This window comes from Ctenopharyngodon idella, chromosome 15, assembly GCF_019924925.1.
Source record: "Ctenopharyngodon idella isolate HZGC_01 chromosome 15, HZGC01, whole genome shotgun sequence".
NCBI lineage: Eukaryota > Metazoa > Chordata > Actinopteri > Cypriniformes > Xenocyprididae > Ctenopharyngodon > Ctenopharyngodon idella.
The window spans coordinates 30,561,219-30,588,134 of record NC_067234.1 but is presented as its reverse complement, the minus strand read 5'-3'; the positions used below and the strand labels follow the sequence as shown (position 1 = coordinate 30,588,134).

General features: G+C 40.1%; 1 protein-coding gene and 1 long non-coding RNA gene across 3 annotated transcripts in view; one reads left to right on the top strand and one right to left on the bottom strand.

The window, feature by feature from the left end:
• The first annotated feature begins 5,637 nt into the window (after positions 1-5,637).
• aadac (arylacetamide deacetylase) overlaps positions 5,638-26,916 on the top strand; it is a 46,518-nt gene continuing 25,239 nt past the window's right edge. Inside the window, exon 1 of one of the 2 annotated variants that reach the window (XM_051863719.1) lies at positions 5,638-5,705. Coding sequence is in view for 1 of the 2 variants with exons in the window: in XM_051863717.1 (XP_051719677.1) it covers positions 21,958-22,098 (141 nt within the window). In the remaining variant the exon portion in view is untranslated. Of the gene's footprint in view, positions 5,706-21,480; positions 22,099-26,916 lie in introns of those variants that run through there. The other variant, XM_051863717.1, reaches the window with a different exon arrangement.
• LOC127496096 (uncharacterized) lies at positions 19,500-21,189 on the bottom strand. Its single transcript, XR_007925244.1, has 2 exons — positions 20,254-21,189; positions 19,500-20,113 (listed from the first exon to the last, which is right to left on the bottom strand). It is a non-coding gene; the product is annotated as an uncharacterized LOC127496096 (long non-coding RNA).

Here is a 26,916-nt window from a genome sequence, read left to right as displayed (position 1 = left end):
CGCTAGTTTTATCCGACTTCCCGAACATTCGCTACTAGCTTTAGCCCGTTAGCAATAGCGGCGTGGTCACACTAGCGTTTGTACTCTTCTCACTCACAATATTATTGTTCATCTATACTAATGGCGAGTGTATCGGATGTGTCTCTATCTTTGAGTGCAGGTGAGGACACGTTCGAGCTGCATGCGGTGCAGTTGGAGCTGGAGGCCGTGGAACGACAGATTCGGACCCTTCTGGAGAAGCAGGCCGAGCTACGGGAGCGGCGAACAGCGCTGGAAACATCCCGTGCTGACGCTCACCAATCCTCGGTAAGTCTGCAGCGCGATATTAACATTCCTGCTTCCTCTACGCCGTGTGCTTCTCTGCACAGGGCCCGAGCACCCAGAACGCGTTCATCCCAGCCCTCGTTCACTCCGGCGCCGTCACACCAGGGACCTTGGGTTCTTCAGCAACGGAAGGCGCGAGCCAGGCCTCGGACCAGGACCTCTCCCCCTCCGCCGCCCCCGGTCTTCGAGGTCTCGACGAGGAGCCGCTTCTCCCCTCTTCGCGTGGCAGAATGCGACGCCGTGGTCATCGGAGACTCCATCGTCCGTCACGTCCACGCTACCACAACCAAAGGTAAGGTGAGCAGTCACTGTTTTCCTGGTGCTCGTGTTCTCGATGTCTCTGCGCAGGTTCCCGTGATCCTGAATGGCGCTGAGAGCATCGGAGCTGTTGTTCTGCACGTGGGGGTGAACGACACCAGGCTGCGGCAGACGGAGGTGCTGAAGCAGGACTTCAGGAGCCTGATCAAGACGGTACGAGCCACATCGCCCGCGACGAGGATCATCGTGTCCGGACCGCTTCCGACGTACCGACGTGGACATGAAAGGTTCAGTAGATTATTTGCTTTAAATGAATGGTTAATGTCTTGGTGTACTTAACAGAAGCTGCTCTTTATAAATAATTGGAATCTTTTCTGGGAGCGACCTAGGCTCTTCCGTGCTGATGGCCTGCACCCCAGCAGAATCGGAGAACATCTCCAAGACGCTTCGCACCGTATGACTAGTAAGTCAAACCTCAAATCACAGTCTGTGTTCTGTCCACTTAATTGATAGAAATGTGAGTGTAGTACAGTCTATAGAAACTGTGTCTATTCCCCGAATAGTGAGGTTTAACAATGAAAATAAAGGATCTAGAAAAAATCTGATCGTGATCAAACCAGAAATTCGCAAAATTACTGAACAAAAACAATTTCTAAAGCTAGGGCTACTAAACATTAGATCGCTGACACCTAAGGCGGTTATTGTAAATGAAATGATCACAGATAATAGTCTTGATGTAATTTGCCTTACTGAAACACGGCTTAAACCAAATGATTATTTCGGTCTTAATGAGTCTTGTCCACCTGGATACTGTTATAAAAATAAATGCCGTCCGGTTGGCCGTGGCGGTGGTGTTGCAACAATCTATAGAGAGATTCTTAATGTTACCCAGAAAACAAACTACAGGTTTAATTCATTTGAAATTCTCGTGCTAACCGTTACACTCTCAGATATAAGTAAAAAGTCGCTACTATCTCTTGCTTTGGCTACTGTTTATAGACCTCCAGGGCCTTATGTTGATTTCCTAAAAGAGTTTGCAGACTTTCTCTCAGACCTATTGGTCAACGTTGATAAAGCGCTGATTGTTGGAGATTTTAACATTCATGTAGACAATACAAATGATGCGTTAGAGTTTTATGATTCAGCCTCAATTATCGTCCCTCAAGAACAGTTGCAGTGCTTTACAACTATAGGACAGGAAGAGCTAAATAAACTTATCACAGCGTCTAAACCAACAACATGTTTATTAGATCCAATACCCACTAAACTACTGAAAGAATTGTTACCTGTAGCAGAAGAACCTCTTCTCAATATTATTAACTCGTCTTTATCTCTAGGTCATGTTCCAAAACCGTTCAAGTTAGCAGTTATTAAGCCTCTCATTAAGAAACCACAATTAGATCCAAATGTATTGGCAAATTACAGACCCATTTCAAATCTTCCATTTATATCTAAAATACTAGAAAAAGTGGTGTCGGTCCAATTGTGCTCCTTCTTGTAAAAAAATGCTATCTATGAAAAATTTCAGTCAGGATTCAGGCCTCATCATAGCACAGAAACTGCGCTCGTTAAAATTACAAATGACTTACTTCTAGCTTCTGACCAAGGCTGTATCTCAATACTAGTGTTACTTGATCTCAGTGCTGCGTTCGACACTATAGATCATAAAATACTCCTAGATCGACTACAGAATTACACTGGTATTCAGGGACAGGCATTACGGTGGTTTAGGTCATATCTATCAGACCGTCACAATTTTGTTTATTTAAACGGGGAAAAATCTAAGATAACGATAGTAAATTATGGTGTGCCTCAAGGATCTGTGTTAGGCCCTCTGCTATTTTCAATATACATGCTGCCACTTGGTAATATTATAAGAAGACATAGAATTAGTTTCCACTGCTATGCCGATGATACTCAGTTATATATTTCAACACAACCAGATGAAAACTCTAAATTATCCAATCTGACAGAGTGTGTTAAAGAAGTAAAACATTGGATGACTAGTAATTTTCTTCTATTAAATTCAGATAAGACTGAAGTATTACTTATTGGGCCAAAAACCTGTACACAGAATCTCTCAGACTACAATTTGCATTTAGAAGGATGTACTGTTACTCCATCCTCGACAGTTAAAGACCTGGGTGTTATATTAGACAGCAACTTGTCCTTTGAAAATCATATTTCATATGTTACAAAAACAGCCTTCTTCCACCTCAGAAACATTGCTAAGATATGGAATATGTTATCTGTTTCTGATGCAGAGAAGTTAGTTCATGCTTTCATGACGTCTAGACTAGATTACTGTAATGAATTACTAGCTGGTTGCCCTGCTTCCTCAATAAACAAGCTACAATTAGTACAAAATGCAGCTGCTAGAGTTCTTACCAGGTCAAGAAAATATGATCATATAACACCAATTTTATCATCTCTACACTGGTTACCTATTAAGTTCCGTATCGATTATAAAGTACTGCTAATGACCTATAAGGCTCTAAATGGTTTAGCTCCTGTGTACTTAACCGATCTTTTATCGCCCTACAATCCTTCACGCTCTTTAAGATCACAAAACTCTGGACTTCTGGTTGTACCTAGGATAGCTAAGTCCTCTAAAGGAGGGAGAGCGTTTTCACATTTGGCTCCTAAACTCTGGAATAGCCTTCCTGATAATGTTCGGGGCTCAGACTCGCTCACCCAGTTTAAATCTAGATTAAAGACACATCTCTTTAGCCAAGCATTCACATAATGCATCTCATATCAGATCAATTGCACATGACTAGCTTTGCTTAATGTTATGAACAGCAGCTATGCTAATTATTCTTCCATTTGCTTTTCCGGGACGGGCGTCCCGAGGTGACTAGAGAGTACATCAGTTTCAGTTTGGATCCAGCCTCTTAAGAAGACCTCAGATGACTAAAACTTTGGAAGAGACGGCACCAACTCCTGCGAGGACTTCAGAAGATGCAACATCTGGATCAACACGCACATTCGCAAATTTCTATATATCCTAATTATTGTTAATATGTAATTCATTTTTCCAGGAGCTCTTTTCTTCTACCTTCAATTAAATTGCTAACAGTGATTGTATATTAATTGCCTAAATTATTACATTATTAGCTAACTGCATTCTCCAAATTGTAATGTTGACATGCATTCTCTGTAAAGCTGCTTTGAAATGATATGTATTGTGAAAAGCGCTATACAAATAAATGTGAATTGAATTGAATTGAATTAAAAGGCTATTGGCTCTGACAGTCAGAAGATATTTGAAAAAATGTCTTAAAAATCATTAATAAAAACAATTATTTTATGTTTATTTTTATATGTAGTTATACAAGGCATATTTGTACAATGATAACTACAAAGGTAACAGATAAGACATAACGGTCTTCTTCTTTTTCTGGTTAAAGTCCCACCCACTCCCGGTTTTATCTGAATACAGATACGAATAATTTTGAGATTATTACAGATACAGATATTGGCTCTGCTGCACACCCCTAGTCCACAGGCATAACAAGTACAGGTATAAAAGAATCATGGGATCATGCGGCAACAAAGGCCGCTAATGTTGTTTCACCAGAGATTCGGTTGCATAAGTTAAAAAAGAAAAGAAAAAAAAAGTCAACATTAAAGAAGTTTTTGAGTCACAGAACTATCTCCATGGAAATAATTCCTTCAAAAATATCATGCAAGATGTCTGGTGGGTAACCTTTAAAGATGCTGAAAAATGGTTCAATTTTTCTGTCAAGAAACACTGCCTTTTCACTCCAAAAGTTTAAGCGTACAACTTTGACTTTGCAATGCTGTTTGAATGCTGTTTGAATCAAGTGTTCCTGTTTTGTCCTTGCTTGAAATGCACCAGAGCATACCTCCTTTGACTGATTAAAAAAAAGACAAAATCTTCATGGGTTCTATCCTCAAAAGCTTTCTATGAATCCGCCAATTGAATGAGCTCCTACGCTGTCTGTGACTGCACATTGCACTGTACCTTTAACATTTTTGGCAAGACTTGAAACAGAAACTCCTTCCCTCTCCAAGATTACAAGATCTTTCAAAAGTGGTTCCAGAGCCAATGAATGATATGCTGGTATATTTCCTAATACCCAATAAACTGCATTTATCTTCTTTTTTACCCTTCCCTTGGAGTTCCGAGTGGAATACAGATTTCAAAGTCATCCACATGTAAGATCAGGGAAACCTCCTTAAAGTATGTGCCATCATAAAATGATATGGACTGTACATCTGATTCACACACTTTTTTTGTGTGTGATATCAAAGCCTTCAGCAGCTTTTTCCAGAATTTTCTTATCATTTAGAAATTTAGACTGTAATTAGACAGAATTAGATTCCCACAGAAAGGGAGTTCAAGGATTAGTTCACTTTCAAATGAAAATTAGCCCAAGCTTTACTCACCCTCAAGCCATTCTAGATGTATTTGACTTTCTTCTTTCTGATAAACATTTTTGGAGAAATATTAATAAATATCCTGACGCATCCGAGCTTTATAATGGCAGTGATAGGGATCAATGAGTATGAGCTGAAGAAAGTGCTTCCATCCACATCCATCCATCATAAATATGTGCTCCACACGGCTTAATAAAGTCCTTCTGAAGTGAAGCGATGCATTTGTGTAAAAAAATATCCACATTTAACAAGTTATAAAGTAAAATATCTAGCTTTTCTTTTTTTTCCCACCATATTCAATGTACGCAGAAAGTGTAAAACTCTCGCAGTTCACAAAGCTTACACTACGTCCTTCGCCTTCCCTATTCAGCTTACGGGAAAAAGTGTAACTGACATGACGCCACTTTACACTTTCTTCATAACTTCAATACGGAAGGCGGTCTGGCGCAAGCTAAATATTTTACTTCATAACTTGTTAAATATGGTTCCCTTTCGAAAGGGAACTCAACTCTGCATTTGGCACGCTTTTGGGGAACGCCTCCGCGTGAACCGGTGTCTGAAAACAATATCAACTCACGACAATCCTATTGGCCGGCGACAGCCTATGACGTCATCATAGCGCGACCCGGAAGTATATAAGGAGCGCCTAGAGAACCAGTCAGTATCTTTTTCGTCTTCAGGGACTGTTTTGTTTGAAACGATATCAAACCGATATTAAGGTAAGACAATTTATGTCTAACAAATGTTTCAGGAAGTGTGTGCATCCATGTCCCATAGTGTTGACATCTGATCACATACATAACTTATAACGTTGTCTTTTATGAGAACAAAAGAGCATGTACAGGCAGTTCTTGTGGGATCTGTCTGTTTGTTATTGTGAGTGTGTTTTACTTGTAAAATGCTCCACTCTCTTCTGGTCTTTTCCTCGAGAGGAGAAGGACTGGCAGCTGCACCTAATGGTTCTGATCTTACTCTTGCTGAGGCAGAGTAGAGACTAGATCAACGGGTTTTCAGCTGGAGCTTGTTGTAGAGTTGAAGGGGTGAAATTCCCCACGACCTTCGACGGCTGACGGGAGATAGCTGTGTGATTATTATGATGTGTTGTCTATGACATCGTTAGATTCAGCAGCTGTTGCTCTTTTTGTTCTAAGCCAAACAAGAGAGCAGGAGATGGCTGATGAGGATGAAGATGGTGAGCCTTCTGAATCCTCAAAGCCACCCTGCCCCCGCGTATGTACAGCTGTGTGAGATTATGGAACGCACCTCTGGCAGACTGCGGCTGCCATTGGAGCGGGTTAAGAAAGAAACCACTCGCGGACGGTTCATCGAACGGCTCCTTTTTTGCCATAATTCTCCAGCCACCGTAAACTTTCCATTCCTTCTTGATCTTCATACTGAGATCGAGAAGGCATGGAAGGACCTGTATTCAGCTCGCATTCATCAACATCAGCAGGTTAATTCGCTGATGTTGATGGAGTGAGTTTGGGTACGCGTTGACAGCTCCTACTGACGAGATGAATGCAACTATCTCGTGATATGGGTAGGCTCCGACGCTCTATACATGGCAGCAGGTCAGGCGGGTGTTGCTTACACACAATGTCTGTTCGTAAGCATATCAGTTACCTGCTGAGATTGGCTTGGTAGGTTTCTTATATTCATATCAGTTTCCTGTTTATGATGCGGACTAGGGCCCTGAAGTTCCATTAGGTTGGCTGGTACGATATATTATTAGGGTAGTACTTTGTTTGTCCCCTTTTTTGGATGTGTTGGCTTCAGACAATTAAGCCACCGTTCATATGTATTCAGATGTCGGCTGTAACTAAGCCGCACTGTTAGCCACCTTTTGGTTTATTAGCTTTCTCCTCTGGTAAAAGTTTTGAGATTAGCTTTCACTAACTTCAGATAGATCTATGTTTAGTGTCGGCCTTACAGGTCGCCTGACATTGTGTGCTTTAGAGACTGTTGTTTTCTTAGCCCCAGCCAGATCTATGCTTACGTGTTGGCCTTATAGGCCCACAGCTATAGCTGGCCTAGGCTAGAACTAGGGTTTAGGCGGTCTGCTAGTAGCATTTACACCCTTTTTATACTACCCCTGTTATGTGAGTGTAGTTTTCCTAGTTCTGGCCTCCTCTTTTCAGAGTTGTCAGGCCAAGGCCCATTGTCCCTTCGGTGTAGGTGCAAATTAGACAGCAGCTAAGGTAGCAGACTATTGCTAAGTCTCCCTGGTGCCGTTGTCTCAGGCGGTGTAGGCCCCTTTCTATGTGAATAGAACCTTTGTTGCTGTGGCCCCGCTCCCCCAGAACTATCTAGTGGTACTTTGACTTCAGTTTTTCACCTGAACCCCTTGAACTATGTTCAAGCCTGAGTGATATAGTTGTAGCTTTTTATGAAAGCTCCTGTTCCCTAGGGTTCAGTACAGATTGTATCTGTTTTTGGTGATAATTTCTGATGTGAAGTACCCACCCTGTATTTTTCAGGGTTGGATTAATAGTACTCCCTTGTTGTTCAAGGTTTTTGTGCTTTAATATGTTAGTTCTGATTCCTGCCCTACACTTTTGTGAGCTCAGTAACTCTAATACTGCCACAGGCTAGCGCCCGTGTGTTCTGGAGTAGTAGGCCTGACTTTGGCCACCTTTAGAGTATGGTGACATAGTTTGTACTCCCCTTGCTGTAGGGTAAAAGTGTTTTTACTGAGTATATTGCCTGTTGGAATGTATAAGCTCAGGTTGAGTTTATAAAGCTAACCTCACTACATAGTTTGGTTTTCATATATGGCTCCCTTAGAGGTTGAACACTGCTACAGGCTGACGCTCGTGTTGTGTGAAGTAGAAGGCTCCATTTGAGCCTCCTTCAGAGCACAATAGCTTGTTGTATTTCAAGGTTTGTTGGTAGATGTTTCAGTTAGAGTTTGCTCACTTGGAAACTAGCACTGCCACAGGTTGACGCCCATGTCATGCTGAAGTCGCAGGTCCTGTTTGCAGAGTAAAAAGTGTTTTTGCTGAGTACATTGACTGTTGGAATGTGTGGATAAAATTAAGCTCAGGTTGAGCTAAACTAGTTAACCTCACTGGATGGTTTGGTTCTCAGATTTGGCTCCTTTAGAGCTTAGACACTGCCACTGGCTGACGCCACATGTCTTTCTGGAGTAGCAGGCCCTGTTTGGGCCTCCTTCAGAGCATGATGGCGTAAGTTTGTACTCCTCTTGCTTAAAGAGTAAAACGTGTTTTTACTGAGTACACTGCTTGTGGGTATGTGTGGAAAGAAATTAGCTCAGGTTGAGTTAAACTAGTTAACCTCACTGAATAGTTTGGTTCTAAGGTTTGGCTCCCTTAGGATTTAGACTGCCACTGGCTGACGCCCATGTTATTCTGAGGTCGCAGGTCCTGTTTTGACCTCCTTCAGAGCATGATGGTGTAAGTTTGTACTCCTCTTGCTTAAAGAGTAAAGTGTTTTTACTGAGTACATTGCCAGTTGGAGGATGTGCTCAGGTTGAGCTAAACTAGTCAACCTCACTGGATAGTTTGGTTCTTAGATTTGGCTCTCGTAGAGCATAGACACTGCCACTAGCTGACGCCATGTGTCTTTCTGGAGTCGCAGGCCCTGTTTTGGGCCTCCTTCAGAGCATGATGGCGTAAGTTTGTACTCCTCTTGCTTAAAGAGTAAAAAGTGTTTTTACTGAGTACATTGCCTGTTGGAATGTGTGCTCAGGTTGAGCTAAACTAGTCAACCTCACTGGAAAGTTTGGTTCCCAGATTTGGCTCCCTTAGAGCATAGACACTGCCACTAGCTGACGCTTGTGTCATTCTGAAGTCGCAGGTCCTGTTTGGACCTCCTCTAGAGCACGATGGCCTAAGTTGTACTCCTCTTGCTTAAAGAGTAAAAAGTGTTTTTACTGAGTACACTGCTTGTTGGATAGTGTTGAGGTAAACTGTAATATGTGGGCACTCTACAGTCTTATCTGCTAGTTAAACTCGGTTCATTCTGAGCGAGTTCCATGTTTGTGGGATCTTGCTTATCAGCAAGCTAGCTGTTCTAGGTGTGTGGCCTTCACAGGCCGCCCTTTAAGCTGAGTTGGTTACTGCCTCTTTGCAGTCACTCTTACTGGATATCTTCTCTGAAGAAATGTGATTAGAGACTCTGTGATTAGGTTGTTGGCCAAGACTAGGTTTCTGTAAAGTAGACCAGGTCAGGCCTCCCTGGTGGCAATCAGGGTCGAGTACGTTCCCCTGACTAGTGACTGGCTAGGGTTCCTTCGGGCCCCCTGGCCACATTTCCTTAAAGGTACCCTCTTTTCTTTGCAGAGAAGTTTGGTTCCAGAAGCCTTTGAACGGCCTTGGTAGGCCTTCTGCAGAAGGCCTCTTTGAGGCTTTTAGCTTGGGCTATTGGCCATAGGGAATACTGTCACTGACAGCCTATGTATGACCTGTTAAGCTATTGGCCATAGGGAATACTGTCACTGACAGCCTATGTATGACCTGTAGGGGGAGTGGTTCTAGCACTTCAGTTGAAGCTGCTAGTTCTGATGTTTATCTAGCCATTTTGGCATGCACTCCCCTCAAGCATGGCGGCGTGGGTATATTGTTCCCCAAAACGTGTCAAACGCACAGTTGAGTTCCCTTTCGAAAGGGAACGTCTCAGGTTACGTATGTAACCATGGTTCCCTGAGAACAGGGAACGAGACTCTGCGTTTCCTAGCCATGCATCAGGGCTGCCTGCTGAACAGTCCCTTCAGACGATAAGATACTGACTGGTTCTCTAGGCGCTCCTTATATACTTCTGGGTCGCGCTATGATGACATCATAGGCTGTCGCCGGCCAATGGGATTGTCGTGAGTTGATATTGTTTTCAGATACTGGTTCACGTGGAGGCGTTCCCCAAAAGCGTGTCAAACGCAAAGTCTCGTTCCCTGTTCTCAGGGAACCATGGTTACATACATAACCTGAGACAATATTTTTACACAAATGCATCGCATTGCTTCAGAAGGCCTTTATTAACCCCCCGGATGTGGATGGAAGCACTTTCTTTAGCTCATACTCATTGATCCCTATCACTGCCATTATAAAGCTCAGATGCGTCAGGATATTTATTAATATTCTTGTGATTATGTTCATCAGAAAGAAGAAAGTCATACACACCTAGGATGGCTTAAGGGTTAGTAAAGCTTGGGCTAATTTTCATTTGAAAGTGAACTAATCCTTTCAATTTCACAATTATATATATTTTTTTCTCCAATCAATAACAAAACACGCACACACACACACACACACACACAGAGAGAGACACAGCGTATCAATAAAAGGCTGCTGCTTCCAAGTGCTGTGCTTAATCGTCCTGTTTCACAAAGTTCTTTTACCAATTCTCTGATTACTGATGGGTCTATAGCACATTTATGCTTTGGTCAATAATATTTCTCAATGCTTGCACTGATGCCTCTGATGAAATAAAATGGAATTATTCTACTAACAGATTAATTCAGTCGGCTGGAAAATGGAAGAGGTTTTCCAGTTTAAGCAGCAAAGAACCAACTTTTCTCACTGCAGTATTTTGTACAGATTCACCTTCCTCATCCATTGACAAAGAAAAATGCCTTTCGAGTCCCTCTGTGTCATTTACATAATCAGCAGCTCTGCCAGGAACCAATGTTCTTTTCAGCACTTTTTAAAAGAACAGCAGGTTTAAAGTCAGCTACTGAATGAGTTGTATGCCTTCTGCTTTTGTGAGTAGCAAATGTTCCATACACATTTGTCTGAAAATCACAACCACAGTAAGCTCATTGGACAGTTTCTTTATAATTTAGATGATGTCTAATGTGTGGAGAGAGAAAAAAACCCTCCTCTTCAGCTGTAAATGTACTGGATGAGAGGTCTCCTTTTCTTGGAACTTCTTTCCCATTAAATTTGCATTGCCATTTCATTTAAACAAAAACAAAGACTATTACAAGCTTAAAAACTTGATCTAATGAATTGAATTACTTTTATATTTTGGCAAAATATGCTACAGTATTCAAAAGATAAGATTAAGTGATTTAACAAACAATTGTTTTTGCACTGTCCAAACAATATTGTAACATTTCTTAAAGAAAGTAATAATAAAAAAAGGCAATTTACTCGCCATCATGTAATTTCAAACCTACGTAACTTCATTCATCTTCAGAACACTGCCTTTACTTGCATCAACTTGCATTGGTCACTATTCACCCTCATTGTACAGCTTACAACATCCTTCAGATATATTCATTTGAACCAAAGTCATAATGATTTGGATTTACATTTTTTTGTGCAAAACTAACATGAATTCTAAGATGGATCCTACAGTCTATTTAGGCTTACAATGCTTTTTATGCCGACCCGACTCAATGATTTATGATTCACAGTTCACACTCTGTTTAACATATGCACAAACAGGTCTGTTACATCATCTTGAAAAATTACTGTAAAAGTTCTTACCTTTCGAAGTCGATGGAATTGACTCCTTGACTCCATTTAAAACAGTGTCAAAAACAGAATACAAAACTGGTTGTTATTTCACACTAAATTTATTCTTTTTTTTCCCAGACACAAAGCTTTAAATTGACATTATTAAAACAACTTTAATTTAGAGATGACATTAACTTGAAATCATGAGTAACACATCAACATAGTTACCGTGTTGTCAATAATATATTTTACAGAGGTAAATTTCAGAAGAAAAACATCATTGGTTGAATTAAATAAACAAGAGAGAAGGTAACAAATTCTTTAAATAATTATCTACAGTGATCCAGTCATAATGGCAGTAAATGCCCATGATCATCTCTTTTCTTAGGCTCAAAAAGCTGCTTGGACAGGAGATGTCAAGATACTAGAAAATAAATAGGCCTACAAAATATACAAAAATATATTAGATACAATGATATACGCTTATTGATGTGTTTAATATTGTTGGCAGCTTTTCATGATTTTTATGATAATGCAGTAAATTAATATTCCTCACCTTATTTCATTCACTCCTTGCTGATATAGTGCACTCAATTGCCATGCACTATATAACTCACAAAAGTTAGAGACTCCACCAAGCATGCACACATTTAACAGTGTTCAAATTGCCAGCTAAACTTAAATGAACAGGAATGTGTATCTTTAAAATATTTGAGGAATAATATTTTCCTATGATGAAGAATATCTTCCCTGTCATTCTCCTACTCTGTTTATGTTGTATAGACAGTGCAGCGCTTCCAGGTTCTACGTCAGAACGCCAACTCAGTATTGGCCGATGCTGTGTGATGCTGACATAGGAGCCAGCCAATACTGAGCTGGCGTTCTGATGTAGAACCTGGAAGTGTTGCACTGTCTATACAACATAAACAGCGTAGGAGAATGACAGGGAAGTTAAGAACTTGTTGAAAGTAGTTATTTTTGTTTTGTTTTGGCGCACAAAGAGTATTTGTCGCTTAAAAAATTAAAGGGTACATACTGTGAGGATATACTGTAGAAAGAAGCGCAGAAGATCCAAATGCGAGTTAAACAGTTTATTTCTCACAGAATACTCAGAAAGTACATAAATGGCAGAGGTGATGAGAAGCAGGTGGCTGCAGGGGTGCTCCGTGACGCAGGGACAGCAATGGGCAAACGAAGGCAGGAATCTCAGAGAAAATCACACAAGGACAGCTTCACTAGAAGCTCCAAGGAAACCACGTCCAGAACCGACAGGGAGAGCACGACAGAACCCCAGTAGCGCCTGCAATGAACTGACAAACAGGACACGTAAACACACACATTAAATAAGGCGCTAGATGAGAAGCAGCTGTTGCTGATAATTAAATCAGCACACTAACAAGTAACGCCCAACCATACACACACAAGAGGGCGAGTCAGTGAATCCATGAACCGTCACAGTACCCCCTTTTCATAAGAACGCCTCCTTGCGTTCCCAGGAGAACCTACCTGTAGATTGTAATCATCTATCAGGGAGTGATCCAGAATGTCCCTAGCAGGAACCCAACTTCTCTCCTCCGGACCGTAACCTTCCCAGTCCACCAAGTACTGGAATCCACGTCCCCTCCGTCTAGCGTCCAGAATACGACGAACCAAATAAGCGGGTTCCCCATCTACGAGGCGCGGTGGGGGAGGAACCGGGGTAAGCGGATTAATGTGGGAATGAAAAATGGGTTTTATTTTGGACACATGGAAGACGGGATGAATTCTCCTGTACGCAGGAGGAAATTTAAGGCGGACTGTCACTGGACTAAGGATCTTAGTGACAGGAAATGGGCCAATGAATTTAGGTGCAAGTTTATTACAAACGGACCGGAGAGGAATGTTCTTAGAAGAAAGCCACACTTTTTGACCAACGACGTATACGGGAGGTTTCAGCCGGTGGCGATCGGCCTGAGCCTTGGTGCGCGCTCCCACCTAAAGAAGAGTCTTACGGGCTCTTCTCCATGTGTGACGACACCTCTGGACGAAGGCGTGAGTGGAGGGGACTGCGACTTCAGATTCCAGACTAGGAAAAACTGGTGGCTGGTAACCTATACTACACTCAAAAGGCGAAAGACCCGTGGATGATACTGGTAATGAGTTGTAAGCGTACTCAACCCATGAAAGTTGTTGGCTCCAGGAGGAAGGATTCTGAGCCACCCTACATCGTAACATTCTCTCCAGATCCTGGTTGGCTCTCTCGGCTTGTCCGTCACTCTGGGGATGAAAACCAGACGACAGACTGACAGTCGCTCCCAGTAACCGACAAAATTCTTTCCAAAATTTGGAAGTAAATTGGGATCCCCTGTCGGAAACCACATCAATCGGGAGGCCATGGATACGAAAGATGTGATCAACGACAGTAACCGCTGTCTCCTTGGCTGAGGGTAATTTGGGCAAGGGAATAAAGTGTGCCGCCTTCGAGAACCAGTCCACTATGGTTAAAATTACCATATTACCCTGTGAAGGAGGGAGATCTGTGACGAAATCTAGTGCTATGTGGGACCAGGGTCTCGAAGGGACAGGCAGCGGTTGAAGGAGTCCATCTGGGGGACGATTGGAAGTCTTACCATGAGCACAAACCGAGCAAGCCAAAACAAAATCTCGAATGTCGCGAGCCCTACTGGGCCACCAAAATCGTTGCTTGACCAAAAACCTGGTCCGACTGACTCCTGGATGACAAGCCACATTGGAACCATGCCCCCACCGAATAACATCTGACCGCAATCCCTCTGGCACAAATAACCGACTCGGTGGACCACTGGGCGGAGGCGTTACCCCTTCTAAGGCCGTGCGGACCTTAGATTTGACCTCCCATGTGAGTGAGGAGATAAAAAGTCTCTCAGGTAAAATACACTCGGGAGTAGACGGGCGCTCGGAACGATCAAAAATATGAGAACGCATCTGGTTTGATGTTCTTGGACCCAGGACGATACAAAAGAGAGAAATCGAAACAACCGAAAAAAAGAGCCCACCGAGCCTGCCTGGAGTTAAGTCGTTTGGCGGACCTGATATATTCCAAGTTCTTGTGATCAGTCCAGACGATAAAAGGTACCCCCGACCCTTCTAACCAGTGACGCCATTCCTCCAATGCTAATTTGACTGCCAACAACTCTCTGTTACCATTATCATAATTACGTTCGGCAGTCGATAAGCGATGAGGAAAAAAATGAGCAGCCTCTGGAGCACTCGTCTGACGTGTTGAACATGTTCCTGGAGAGAAGAGGAAAATATCAAAATGTCATCCAGGTAGACATATGAACTGATCGACCATGTCTGTCAACACGGCATTAATGAGTGCTTGAAAAACGGCAGGGGAGTTGGACAGGCCGAAAGGCATGACCAAGCATTCAAAGTGCCCCCTGGGGGTATTAAACGCCGTTTTCCACTCATCCCCCTCCCTTATGCGGACCAAATGATAAGCGTTACGCAGATCTAATTTCGTGAAAAGAAATGCTCTCTGCAACCGTTCAAAGGCTGAAGCCATCAGCGGCAAAAGATAAGTATTCTTTACCATGATGTTGTTGACATGACATGATGTTGCCCTCGATAGTCAATACACGGTCACAGAGAACCATCCTTCTTACCCACTAAAAAAAATCCAGCGCCAGCCGGAGATGAAGAGGGACGAATGAGCCCAGCTGCCAAAGAATCAGAAATATATTTCTCCATGACCTCCCTCTCAGGGTTAGAAAGTGAGTATAACTTGCCTTTAGGCGGAGAGGTACCTAGCAATAAGTCTATAGCACAGTCATAGGGACGATGCGGGGGAAGTGAAGCAGCCCGGGACTTACTGAACACTCCCTTCAGGTCGAGGTAGTCCTCCGGCATGTTAGACAGGTTCACTGGCTCCTCCTGTAACACAGAACACGAGACAGACGGACATGCAGACACTAAACAATCAGCGTAACACTGACGACTCCACTCCATGACGGAGCTCTGTCCCCAATCGATCCTGGGTCTGTGCTTAGCCAGCCACAGATGACCCAGTACGATTGGCACGAGGGGGGACCTGGAAATAAAAAAACAAGTCTGTTCAGTGTGGTTACCGGACGTGATGAGTGTGAGGGAGCCGGTGGTGTGTGTGATGTCCGGTAACATCTGCCCGCTGAGGGCATGGACGGAAATGGTGTGCTGCAGCGGAACCATAGGAATCCCAGGCTGTCTGGCCAATGAAACGTCCATCAGATTCCCCTCCGCACCAGAGTCTACAAGCGCCTGACAGCAGTGAGATCCCATTGCCCATTGCAGTCTTACCGGGAGGAGAGTGGCTGACAAAGATTCGCCCATAGAAATCCCACCCGACAGTAACCCCTTAACTACTGTCGGGCTTGATCTTTTACAGGACAGTCTCTGAGATAATGTCCAGCCCTCCCACAGTACAGACATAATCCTCTCTCTCTCCGATGTTGTCTCTCCTCCCGGAAAAGCCGAGCCCTACCCACCTGCATGGGCTCCTGATCGACTGGATGACTGACCGCGTTAACACTGTTGCCACCGGGAAACCCCCGTAGCTCGAAACTCGTGACTGGCCGTGTATGATCCACCCGTTGTTGCAGACGAGCGACCGGGTCTTTTATCGCTGTGACCGCTCCATCTTTCGGTTTTAAACGATCTCTAAATCCAGTGTCGAACTGGGCCTTGTTTATAAAACCATAAGCGCCGATCCTGAGGGCTCGAGCAGCCACGGAAAAACACAAGATATTCTCCATTCATTTTAACCAGTAAAAAAGTGATTGCAACTTTCAGACATGATTTTATCCTTATTTTGATAGTTAATTTAAGGCGGTTTCTATGGTTATTTTAATGACAAATGTCGAGAGTGCATCTGTTTGCATGAGCACAAATCTCTTAGCTCCACTGTTCCCTTATTGCTGGGTTCTTTGGGAAGCAAGGTTTTCTTTCCTCCACAACCAAAAACACACTTCTTTGGTGACATTGTTGATTTTGTGGTCTAAAAACAAAATGACAAATCGTTCTCAAGCAAGTCCTGTGCAGGGCTGCCAATGATTTCCATAACCCAAACGAAGCGCATTGATGGGCGTGCTCTCGCTCTGGTTGATGTGTGCGCGCGCTCTTCCCGGAGAAGTGTCCATACAAGGAATTCCCTTTATTACGTCATACAGGACCATCAGGGAAAAAAAAAAAAAAAAAAAACATTCCAAAACTTGTACGAACACTGAAGGAGTGTATTTGAGCCTGTAAACTTGAATACTCTGATTGAGATTACGTCTACTCTGAAACCTACTACGTGCCCCCAGGATGTAATTCCTGTATATTTCCTTGGACAAATTATTGAGACTGTTGGCCCTGACCGATTTGTTTTATGTGTTTTTGGACAAGATGATATAGGATAGATCTGTTAGTTTAATTAATTAGATTTGGCAGTTACCATTGTGCTGGAGAGTAGAGCCTGTGCTTTAGTCACTGATAAACCGAGAAACACTGATGTTATGCTGCATGTTGCTTTATTTAAAAGCAGTAACTGTGTAGTTGCCGATGCAGTTATAAGCTGTTTGCGAAGTACTTTAGCACATGCATGTGTGTTATTGTTAACTGCTATGTCAAACTGCAAAGATCTGAGTTCGTCATGTTTTTAATTATTTCACTATTACACGTTAAGTGTTTGCAGTTCTATATTAAGAAAAATTCTTTTTCAGTTGACTCAAATGAAATAATTTTACAGTACTAACACGTATAAATACTAGTTTTTTAAACTCAAACTGTTTGAAGCAATCTGTTTTCCAAATGAAATGAGTTCATTCCCATGGTAGTATTATGGTAATAAACTGTAAAAAAGGAGAGCTGTAAATTTACGGTAGAGGGCTGTAAATTAACAGTACATTACTGGCAACCACAGCTGCCAGTAGATTACCATTCTTTTACAGCACAATTTTTTACAGTATCAAACTCACCTGCTTGTAACTTTATGGTGATCCTGAAGATCTTGATTAGCTTGTTCAGGTGTGTTTGATTAGGGTTGGATCTAAACTCTATAGGAGAGTGGATCTTGAGAGCCAGAGTTGAGAACCCCTGTGTTATACCATAATGTATTTATAATGCAGTATGATATAGATCAGTGGTTCTCAACCGGGGGGGGGGCAGACACTCTCCCGGGGGGGCGCGAGTAGGCTACAGGATGGGAGGAAAAAAAACCTGAAACCTGTATATACAAAACTATAACTTTTTATGACAGTAGTTTAGTGATAAAAAAAAAAATTGCAATTTTTTTTATCACTAAACTACTGTCATAAAAAGTTATAGTTTTGTATATACATAACTCCTGAATAAAATTAAAATGTGTTTGGACTGATTTAAAAAAAAAAGAAAAAAAAAAGTTTTGAACAAATTTGATTGGTTTGTCGATAGTGAGCGCAAATGCAGGTGATAAGCGGTTTTATTAAGCGAGTCACTGAGTCGTTCATTCACGATTCGTTCAAACGGCCGATTCATCAAGAATGAGACAGATGTTTGTGAATGGGTCATTGAATCTTTGACTCAAATGATTTGTTCAAAACACTGAATCATTCAAAACACGATTGAGTGTTGCTGTGAGATGTGCTATGTTGTGATCTTTGTTTAGATTCATCGGATCTATTTTCGCTGCTAAAATAGAACAAAACAGTCATTATTTCGTCTAAAATGTAAGTGACTTAATATTATTAACTTGTTTGTTGAACTGTCATATCAGTGTCACATTTTCAATCGTGAGGTGATGGTAAATTAAGTGATGGTCAATTGTCAGCTCTCTTGGTTGTCAGGTCGTGTGATGTATGTTGCTGAACTGTATTCAAATGTTATAAATATAAAAACACCACATTTTGAAATTTAACTGCAGTATGTCAATTTAGTTTATTTGTGTGTGCTGCGCTCATAGACTTTAGAAAACGGCGCTCATTTGTTTGATTTCTCCTCTACTATTAGGCCTAGTAATAATAACAATAATAAAGCATAAATTAATATCAGAGGTCTGGTGCCAATTCCCAATTATAGCAATATCCTAGTAATGATAATAGGCCTACTGATGATATTATTATTATTATTATTATTATTATCATTATTATTATTATTATTATTATTAACAACAACAATAAAGCATGTAACCTCATATAATTATATAGCAATAGCCTAGTAATGATGATAAGCCTACTACTACTCATTATTATTATTATTATTATTATTATTATTATTATTATAATGCCTGCAAGCTCACATTAGAAGTCTGGTGCTACTGCCAATTATAACAATAGCCTAGTAATGATAATAGGCACTGGGGCCCCAACTGCAGTGAACCAGCTTTGGGGGGGGGGCCCAGCTTGCAAAAGGTTAAGAACCCCTGATATAGATCATGAAGGTCATGATTAATGTTAGTTGTAGAAATAGGCTAAATCTGGTTAAAATCCATAATATGGTGGAAAAAAAATATTTTTTTGCATTTTATGAATGCAATTACACAGAACAAATAGACCAATTACCCATGGCGGGTGTTTGTTATTCAAAGTGTGCAATCTCTGCTCTTGAGAATACTGAAAACTGACTGTTTCTGCTGCAATGATTTGGAAACATATTTGTTCCCATGCTTATAAATGTTATATTTTTCATATTGTGTGTGATGGTAATAATACTTTTCACTTTTTGGAGAACAAATGGGATAAGCCTTAGACTTGCTAACCTTGTTATAGTAACTAGTAAATAATTTTTATTGTAAAAAATAAATTAATTTTGAATGTAAAAAATAAACAGAATTGTCTCTGAATAATAAAAAAAAAATGGTATAGCATTGGTATATTATAATTTGCCACTCTGCTGCTGTTGTAGAAATATGAAAAGATGTAGAATCATCCCTGTATTCCAGTATTTGACATTTTCTGATTGAAACTTTTCCTCTGTCTTCCATGACCCTTCATGTTTATTTCTGTAAATACAGCCAGAGTGTCATGCGAGGTGATAATATCTTCTCACCCAATAACTCGGTAGGGGGAGGGAGGCATCCAAACCATCAGATGACCCATGAGGTTATCTGAGGAATTTGAGAGAAGCTGATCTGTGAAGCTTCAGTCATGTTTCATTAGAAAACATTTTATTTCAAATAGAAAACAAGTTGGAAAAACAGATACAAATACATAAAACACTGCCTAACAACTAAACAGTATAACAGGTTGTGTGTGTGTGTGTGTGTGTGTGTGTGTGTGTGTGTGTGTGTGTGTTTCAAAACCGCTTTCTAAAGTGGTAACTCACTTAAGGTTAAAACACTCACTGATCGGCCGCTACACATTGATAAATAACAGCAATATTTGAACCAAAAAGATAAAACTAAATAATATGTAAAACACAGGGTTGCTTTGGTGTTTGCTTTGTTGTGCTTTGCTTAGCCCACTCTACCTCACCAAAGACCACACACAGCTGGAGTTACAACAATGCATATGACACTGTGTTCCAAGTGCAAACTCTAACAACCTTGAAATACTAACCAATCTCTTTTTGTAGGCTCGATCCTTCAACATGGTGCACAAATCTTCCAGTTCCTTTGGTGTGTTACAGGGCTTTTTGAGAATCTCTCGTCCTTCGGGTGGTTCAGAACACGTTAGTCCTTAGAAAGCGTTTAGTGTTTTGGAGTCTCTCTTTGACTTGATTGAGAAGAAGGAATACAGCCCACTCAAACTTTGATGACTCTGGATACCATACACTCCATTAATTTCATAGACAACACATACAATTACTCTGTTTATAAAATGAATGCCATGCTGTTAGAACCAGAAGTTTATTTTTTATTTATTTATTTATTTATTTCCTCCATTTGGTGTACACTTACTTGCCACTGATGTCCTCTCTGTGTTGTGGTCTTCAGATGGACTGCTCATGCAAAACACTGCTTTAAAAAAAAATGCAGTAATAAGTAAATTATAAATTATACCAGTATATTTTAATTATACAGGCCTAATACCATCACTGTTAGATTACCATCACTGTCTTGTTGGGTTATGACCAATAGCTGTTGTCAGTTGTGCTTTGAATTTGATTTGCCATCTGCAGATGCCAACTAAAGCTCTATCATGCAAAAAGGAAGCCATGTGTGAACATGGTCCAGAAGTGCCATTGTGTCCTGTGGGCCAAGGCTCATTTAAAATGGACCGTTTCAAAGTGGAAAAGTGTTCTATGCTCAGACGAGTCCAAATTTGACATGCTTGTTGGAAATCACGGACACCATGTTGTCCGGGCTAAAGAGGAGGGAGACCTTCCAGCGTGTTATCAGCATTCAGTTTAAAAGCCAGCATCTCTGACGGTATGGGCGTGCATAAGTGCATACGGTATGGGCAGATTTCATGTTTTGGAAGGCACTATGAATGCTGAAAGGTCTATAAAGGTTTTAGAGCAACATATGCTCCCCTCCAGACAATGTCTATTTCATGGAAGGCCTTGTGTATTTCAGCAGGACAATGCAAAACCACATACTGCAGCTATTACAACAGCATGGCTTCATCGTAGAAGAGTCCGGGTGCTGAATTGGCCTGCCTGCAGTCCAGATCTTTCACCTATAGAGAAAAATATGCCAAAGACGACCACAAACTCTTCAGCAGCTGGAAACCTACATCAGGATAACTCCAGAAACTCATTACCTCAATGCCCAGATGTCTTCACACTGTTTTGAAGAGAAGAGGAGATGCTACACCATGGTAAACATGCCCCCATCCCAATTATTTTGAGACCTGTAGCAGGCATCAAATTTGAAATGAGCTCATTTTGTGCATGAAATTGTAAAAATTCTCCGTTTAAACATTTATGTTATCTATGTTCTATTGTGAATAAAATATTGGCCCATGTGATTTGAAAATCTTTTAGTTTTCATTTTATTTAAATTTAAAAAAAAAACATCCCAACATTGCCAGAATTTGGGTTGTATATATTTTGTGTATTTTATGTATGTGTGTGTGTGTGTGTATGCACACACACACACACACACACATATATATATATATATATATATATATATATATATATATATATATAGCCTATATATTGCAAGCTGGGCCTTTTTTTTTTTTTTTTTTTTTTTTAATAAATAAACTGCTTGTAGAAATGTCAGCACAAAGCATGCAAGAAAAGTGGAATCATTCAACAGTGTTAAATGTTAAGTATACATAGGGAGGCACGCAACCCGTGCGATGACCCACAAGGTTATCTGAGGAATTTGAGAGGAGCTCTGCCGAATGCACTGAAGCTCCAGCCGCGTTTCATTACGATTTAATAAATTCTTTGCGCAAGACACGGTGCAGATCTGAGAAGAAGAGCAGTGCGAGCTCAAGCGCAAATCTTTCCACATGCACGCGTACAGTATCACGATCAGATGACACTAACACGTGTTGTCATATCTCGCTGGCTCCAGTCCAAAATTAATCCAGGATTACACTTTAACACAGAGAGAACTCAATGACTAATAAACGCAGCTGACGGAGGTTTCAGTTTGTCGAAGAATATAAACAGAAGACACAGGCGAGATCCAAAGCCAGATCTAAAAATGAGGTCTAAAGGAGTGTTTGTGCTTGTGTTACTCGGCGCGTTAACTGCTTATTACGTTTATTCACCAATCCCGAATAACATAGAAGAGAGATGGAAACTAATGCTCACTGACTCTTTCTTCAAAAGTTTAAGCCAGTTGGTAAGTTTGCTTGCATTCGTATTTTACATGGATTGAGCTGCCTGAAAGATTGACAGCCATCATTTTAATTCCAGTTAGACGCATGCATATTATCACGATTTGCAATGTCACTGCCATATATCTCGTATCGTGTTATTATTTTGGGCAGGGTTGATCAGAGAGTGTTATTACGCAACTAATCGCAGTTGTAACGCATTTGTTGGGTCAGTTACGCATTTGATTATTTATTTGGATTTCAGAAGCGTCTCTCAGTGTTTGGCATGGCACCACACCAGTGTCTGCTCAGGGTTGTGTGTAAATAGAGTGAGGCAGATTTACAGTTTACAGATTATGTCAATTCTTAATCCGACCATTATAGCTTATATAGTAAGCTTTGTGGCTAATAATAGAAGGAAATTATAGCAGCAAATGCCAATTATAAATACATGTGTAAAATCTACCTTTAATATGGGGGAATGTTGTAACATGATTTGCTTAAACATCAAACTCTGTGGTGGTGTTGTTGTTGTCGTTTCTTTTCCCCGGGCTCAGTTTGTCTGTTACAAATTACAGTGTTTTGAAATCTATCTTATTAACTGTGTAAATTTAGTGTCACTGTTGTTACAACTACTGGTTGAGTTGTAAAAAAAATATGGAACATCAGTTTACATTTTGAAGTGACATTCATCTTGTTAATGAAATTTACTGAAAATTCATGATTTTTTAAACCATTCCCCATCACCCTGACTCCACTTTTCATTTTAAACATTTCATTTAAAAACGTAAATGAACAGGAAACGTTTAAATTGTAAACAAGTTTAAAAAAATAATAATAAATAAATACTGTACAAACACATAAAACATGGATAACATCTTACCAGACTGTATTTGTATGTGTGTTATGCTCCATCCCAATTTGCCTACTTGTACTATGTCCTCAAAAATACACAGGCTATTTTTTTTTTCTGAACAAAAAGTGCATACTTTTGAATGTAGCAGAAGGGTAGGAAAGTTTTGGATCATACTACCACATCATAATTGTATCTTTTTTTCTTCGCATAGCTTTGTTGATGCTGTCACCTTGTCATCTTGTCACAGTTAGCGTCCTCATATGCTGCCTTCACATGCAGATCAGAAGTTTCCTACTTCCTATGATTACAAGCTTGTCACATTCAAGTGCTTTGTTGTTGGAAAGAACAGGAATCATGAAAGAAACCAGGTTTACTCTTGCTTGTTTATTGGCAAAATTTTATTAAACCCAAAATGAGCATATAACATTCACCGTGCTAAATGCTTGCTGACAATTCTGGAATTTCGGTCAACAAATGCAGGCTATTTGTGCTGCGTGTAAAAAATACAATTTGCTTTAGATGAAAAGCTATTCATATTTGTAAATATGCACTACTTTAACAACAAGACAAGGCAATGCAGTAAAAAAAATGAATTAAGCATATCAGTCACAGCAGCAATCGTTCTCCCCTCCTCCATGTTTAAAGTTTATGGCATGCCCAACTCGGGAACTCGGGTATCAAAATTACCCCCGAGCTTCCCAGTAGTAAATATGACTTGAGAGGGCGTTCATGTCCAATTTTTAACTAGGAAACTTGTTTTTACGATAATTCCGATAGCACGTGAAGGCAGCAATGTACACACTCCACATTTCAGTTCATTTAATGTACGTCTTTCATGCAGATAACTTACAATGTTGCTGCAGAAAAAAAAATCAGGTTAGATATTAATTGTTAATCACACAAATAGGGCTGTCGCAGTTAAGGAATTTCCCTTGCGGTATTTTTGAGTGGCTCAATAGCGCGATATGCAGTATTACCGCCATATATATATATATATATAATCGTAACGAGGTCATATTCGAAACAGGAAGTGAAGTAAACAGAAGACAATGTCAAAATAAGGGTCTACATAACAGAACATAAACCTGATAATAAGGTCGTAGTGCTATTGTTATATGTAAAATAGTTACTTCCCATCCTTGAATCTGACTAAACAAGAGACTTTCTGCTGATATTTCACGAGCATAAGCAGAACAACTCATCTCTGCGGGTTCTAGATGAGCTGTCAGTCAGTGCAGTTACATTGTTACGCCACAAGGTACTGTCTTAGAGTCTTTAAACCGTTCATTCAACTACACGCTCAAAAACGCTGATTCATTCAAAGAGAGATGTAAAGAAACAAGCTGTCAAAATCATTTTAACTTTGAGCGCCACTAGTAATCTGACTAATCGATGCTAAGGCAGAGATTTCACTATCCTTGGACATGGCCTTTTTTCACGAATATATATATATATATATATATATGTCTTGGCCTGAAGGACAGATGCAGGTAATCGCACGCGCTCAGGCGATCTCTCTCACATTCACTGTCTGTTTAGGCTTGTTTAGTGCAAATCTATGGAGCCTCTGTACAAATCACCAAGGTACACATTATGCTATTATTATTAACTTATTTAATATTTAGTACACATGCATGAAGAGTAAAATGAGAAGGACATAATCTTTAGAAAAATAACATGCAAATATCGCGGTTGCTGCGGTTTTTGCAGTCCTCTGCTGTTGGCTCGTCAATAGCGCGGTATTACAATATTGGAGTAATCGCGACAGCCCTGCACACAAATCCCTTTATCTAAATCGGACTCATCCACCATGATTGTACTTGATTGTACATGACTGTACTTTTTCAAAAAGGAATGACAATTGTTAAGCTTGAATTTTTTTGTAATGAAGGGAGATTTTACTCTTGAATAAAAAATAAATGAATGATATCGTTGTGTGCCGCCTGTATGCTGTTTGTATTAACGTATATCTTTAGATATTGAGGGGGACACGTCCCCAGTATTTGATATTCTTGATGCTGCTCTGCTGCATTGCATATTGGGATTAGTAGTCTTAGTGGTCTTAGAGCACTTGTCAATGTCAAAATAATTGAGAAGACCAATCAAATCAAAGAAGGCAGCACTTTTTGTTGTACAGAAGCCAAGTGCGAATTCCATCGTGATATGCTGCCATTTTAAGGGTAAAACAGTGTGATGTAAGAAAAAGGATATACAGTAAACATTCAACATCTGACAACTATTATACGGTTAAAATATGAAACTGTAATCCAGTGATACAAACTACTGATGACAAACTACTTTTCTTTGTCAAATTTTGTCATTTTGAATTTAAATTTCATTTACGTGATTCATGTAATAATTTAATGTGATGAGAAAAGAAACTGAGCCATTTTTGGCATATTAGGCATATGATTAAGAGTGAATGTGTGCATATTTAAAAATCAAAATATTATTTGCAAATTGTTCAAACGCATTACAATAAATTATTTGACTGTTTTCTTTATTTTTCTTTATTTTCTGTCTTGCATACCCTTCTTAACTGTTCATGGCACCCCTGCTGGAAATAGTACACCATCCTGGTACCTTTGGGATACTCATTTCAACATACTATGACTTTGGAAGACACAAATTCTGATTTACTTCCAAGCTAACACAGTTTTAGAAATACTGAGGTCCAAAAACTGAGTTAGCTTGGGGGGGTTCAGGGACCCTCAGAACGATTTTGATAGCTTCGATCTACATATGCACATTTTAAGACGTCTGGAGGGTAAAGATTGAAAAACAATAGCTTTAAAACCATGTCAGTCTTTTTTGTTTTCATCTAGGCCTATGTCAGGGGAAAAAAAAAAATACACACATGGTCATGAAAAATGTCACGAAACTTAGCATTTGGTTTTGAATGACAAAATTTAAAAAGCTAAATTATTCTAATTTGTAGGTGAACTATCCCTTTAAATTTTGAACACAGACCAGCCATGGACAAATCAGTATACAAAGGTTGCAGACACTTCATTGTATAAATGTATAAAGAAAAATACCCAAAGAACTAGAATATAGTAATGCATTTGATTCTCTCTCTCTAATATATATATATATATATATACAGTATAACATATAACCCCCTCAATGGTGGGTTGGCCATGTTTAGGATGGATATTATGTGAATTGATATGCATCAGTTACCCTCACAATTGCAGTAACTCGCCTGGTGTTACTCTCCAATCTCCCCTGCAAATCTCTGAAGATTAATTATGAGTAACACTTTATCAGTAACTAGATAAAGTTTTTCAAGGCAAATTGTCATGTTTCTAACATGTTTTTTGCATGTTGTGAGAATGTTTCTGGCATGTTTTAACACAGTGGATCTCCGGTCTTTTTTTATTTAACACAGCTGATTCAGATCATCAGTTCATTAGGAAAGAGTTTCATGAACCGAACTGTATTTGTCAGATAAAGGAGACATACAGTACTGTGCACAGCAGTGGGTCCCCAGTTGAGGACCACTGTTTTAACACACTGATAGCATAGTTTTACTGTGTTGTTAGCATGACGGTAATATGTTTTGGCACACTTCATGTTGCTAGCCTGTTTTTGCACGCTGTGAACATGTTGCTAGCTTGTTTTAATATGATGCTAACATGTTTGAGCACATTGCTTAGTCATGTCGGATAAATCATATTATTGAGTTCAATGCACATGATTATTTTGTATTTACGAATTCAGGATTTTTTAAGTTGAAAACTTTTTTAGTTGTAGATGTGTCAGTGAGAAAACATGGTGGTCATAATTAACGAATCCAGCATATATAGTTGATGGTAAATTTGTTCAGATTTTTTATTATTTTTTTCATTTACAATAAAACTAGCTAAGTTGCATATACAAAATACAATAGTATTGTACAGTTATAATATAATTGTATTTTATATAGATTAGGGCTGTGCAATGTGGACAAAATAATCAAATTAATGAATATTGCAATTGCGATTTT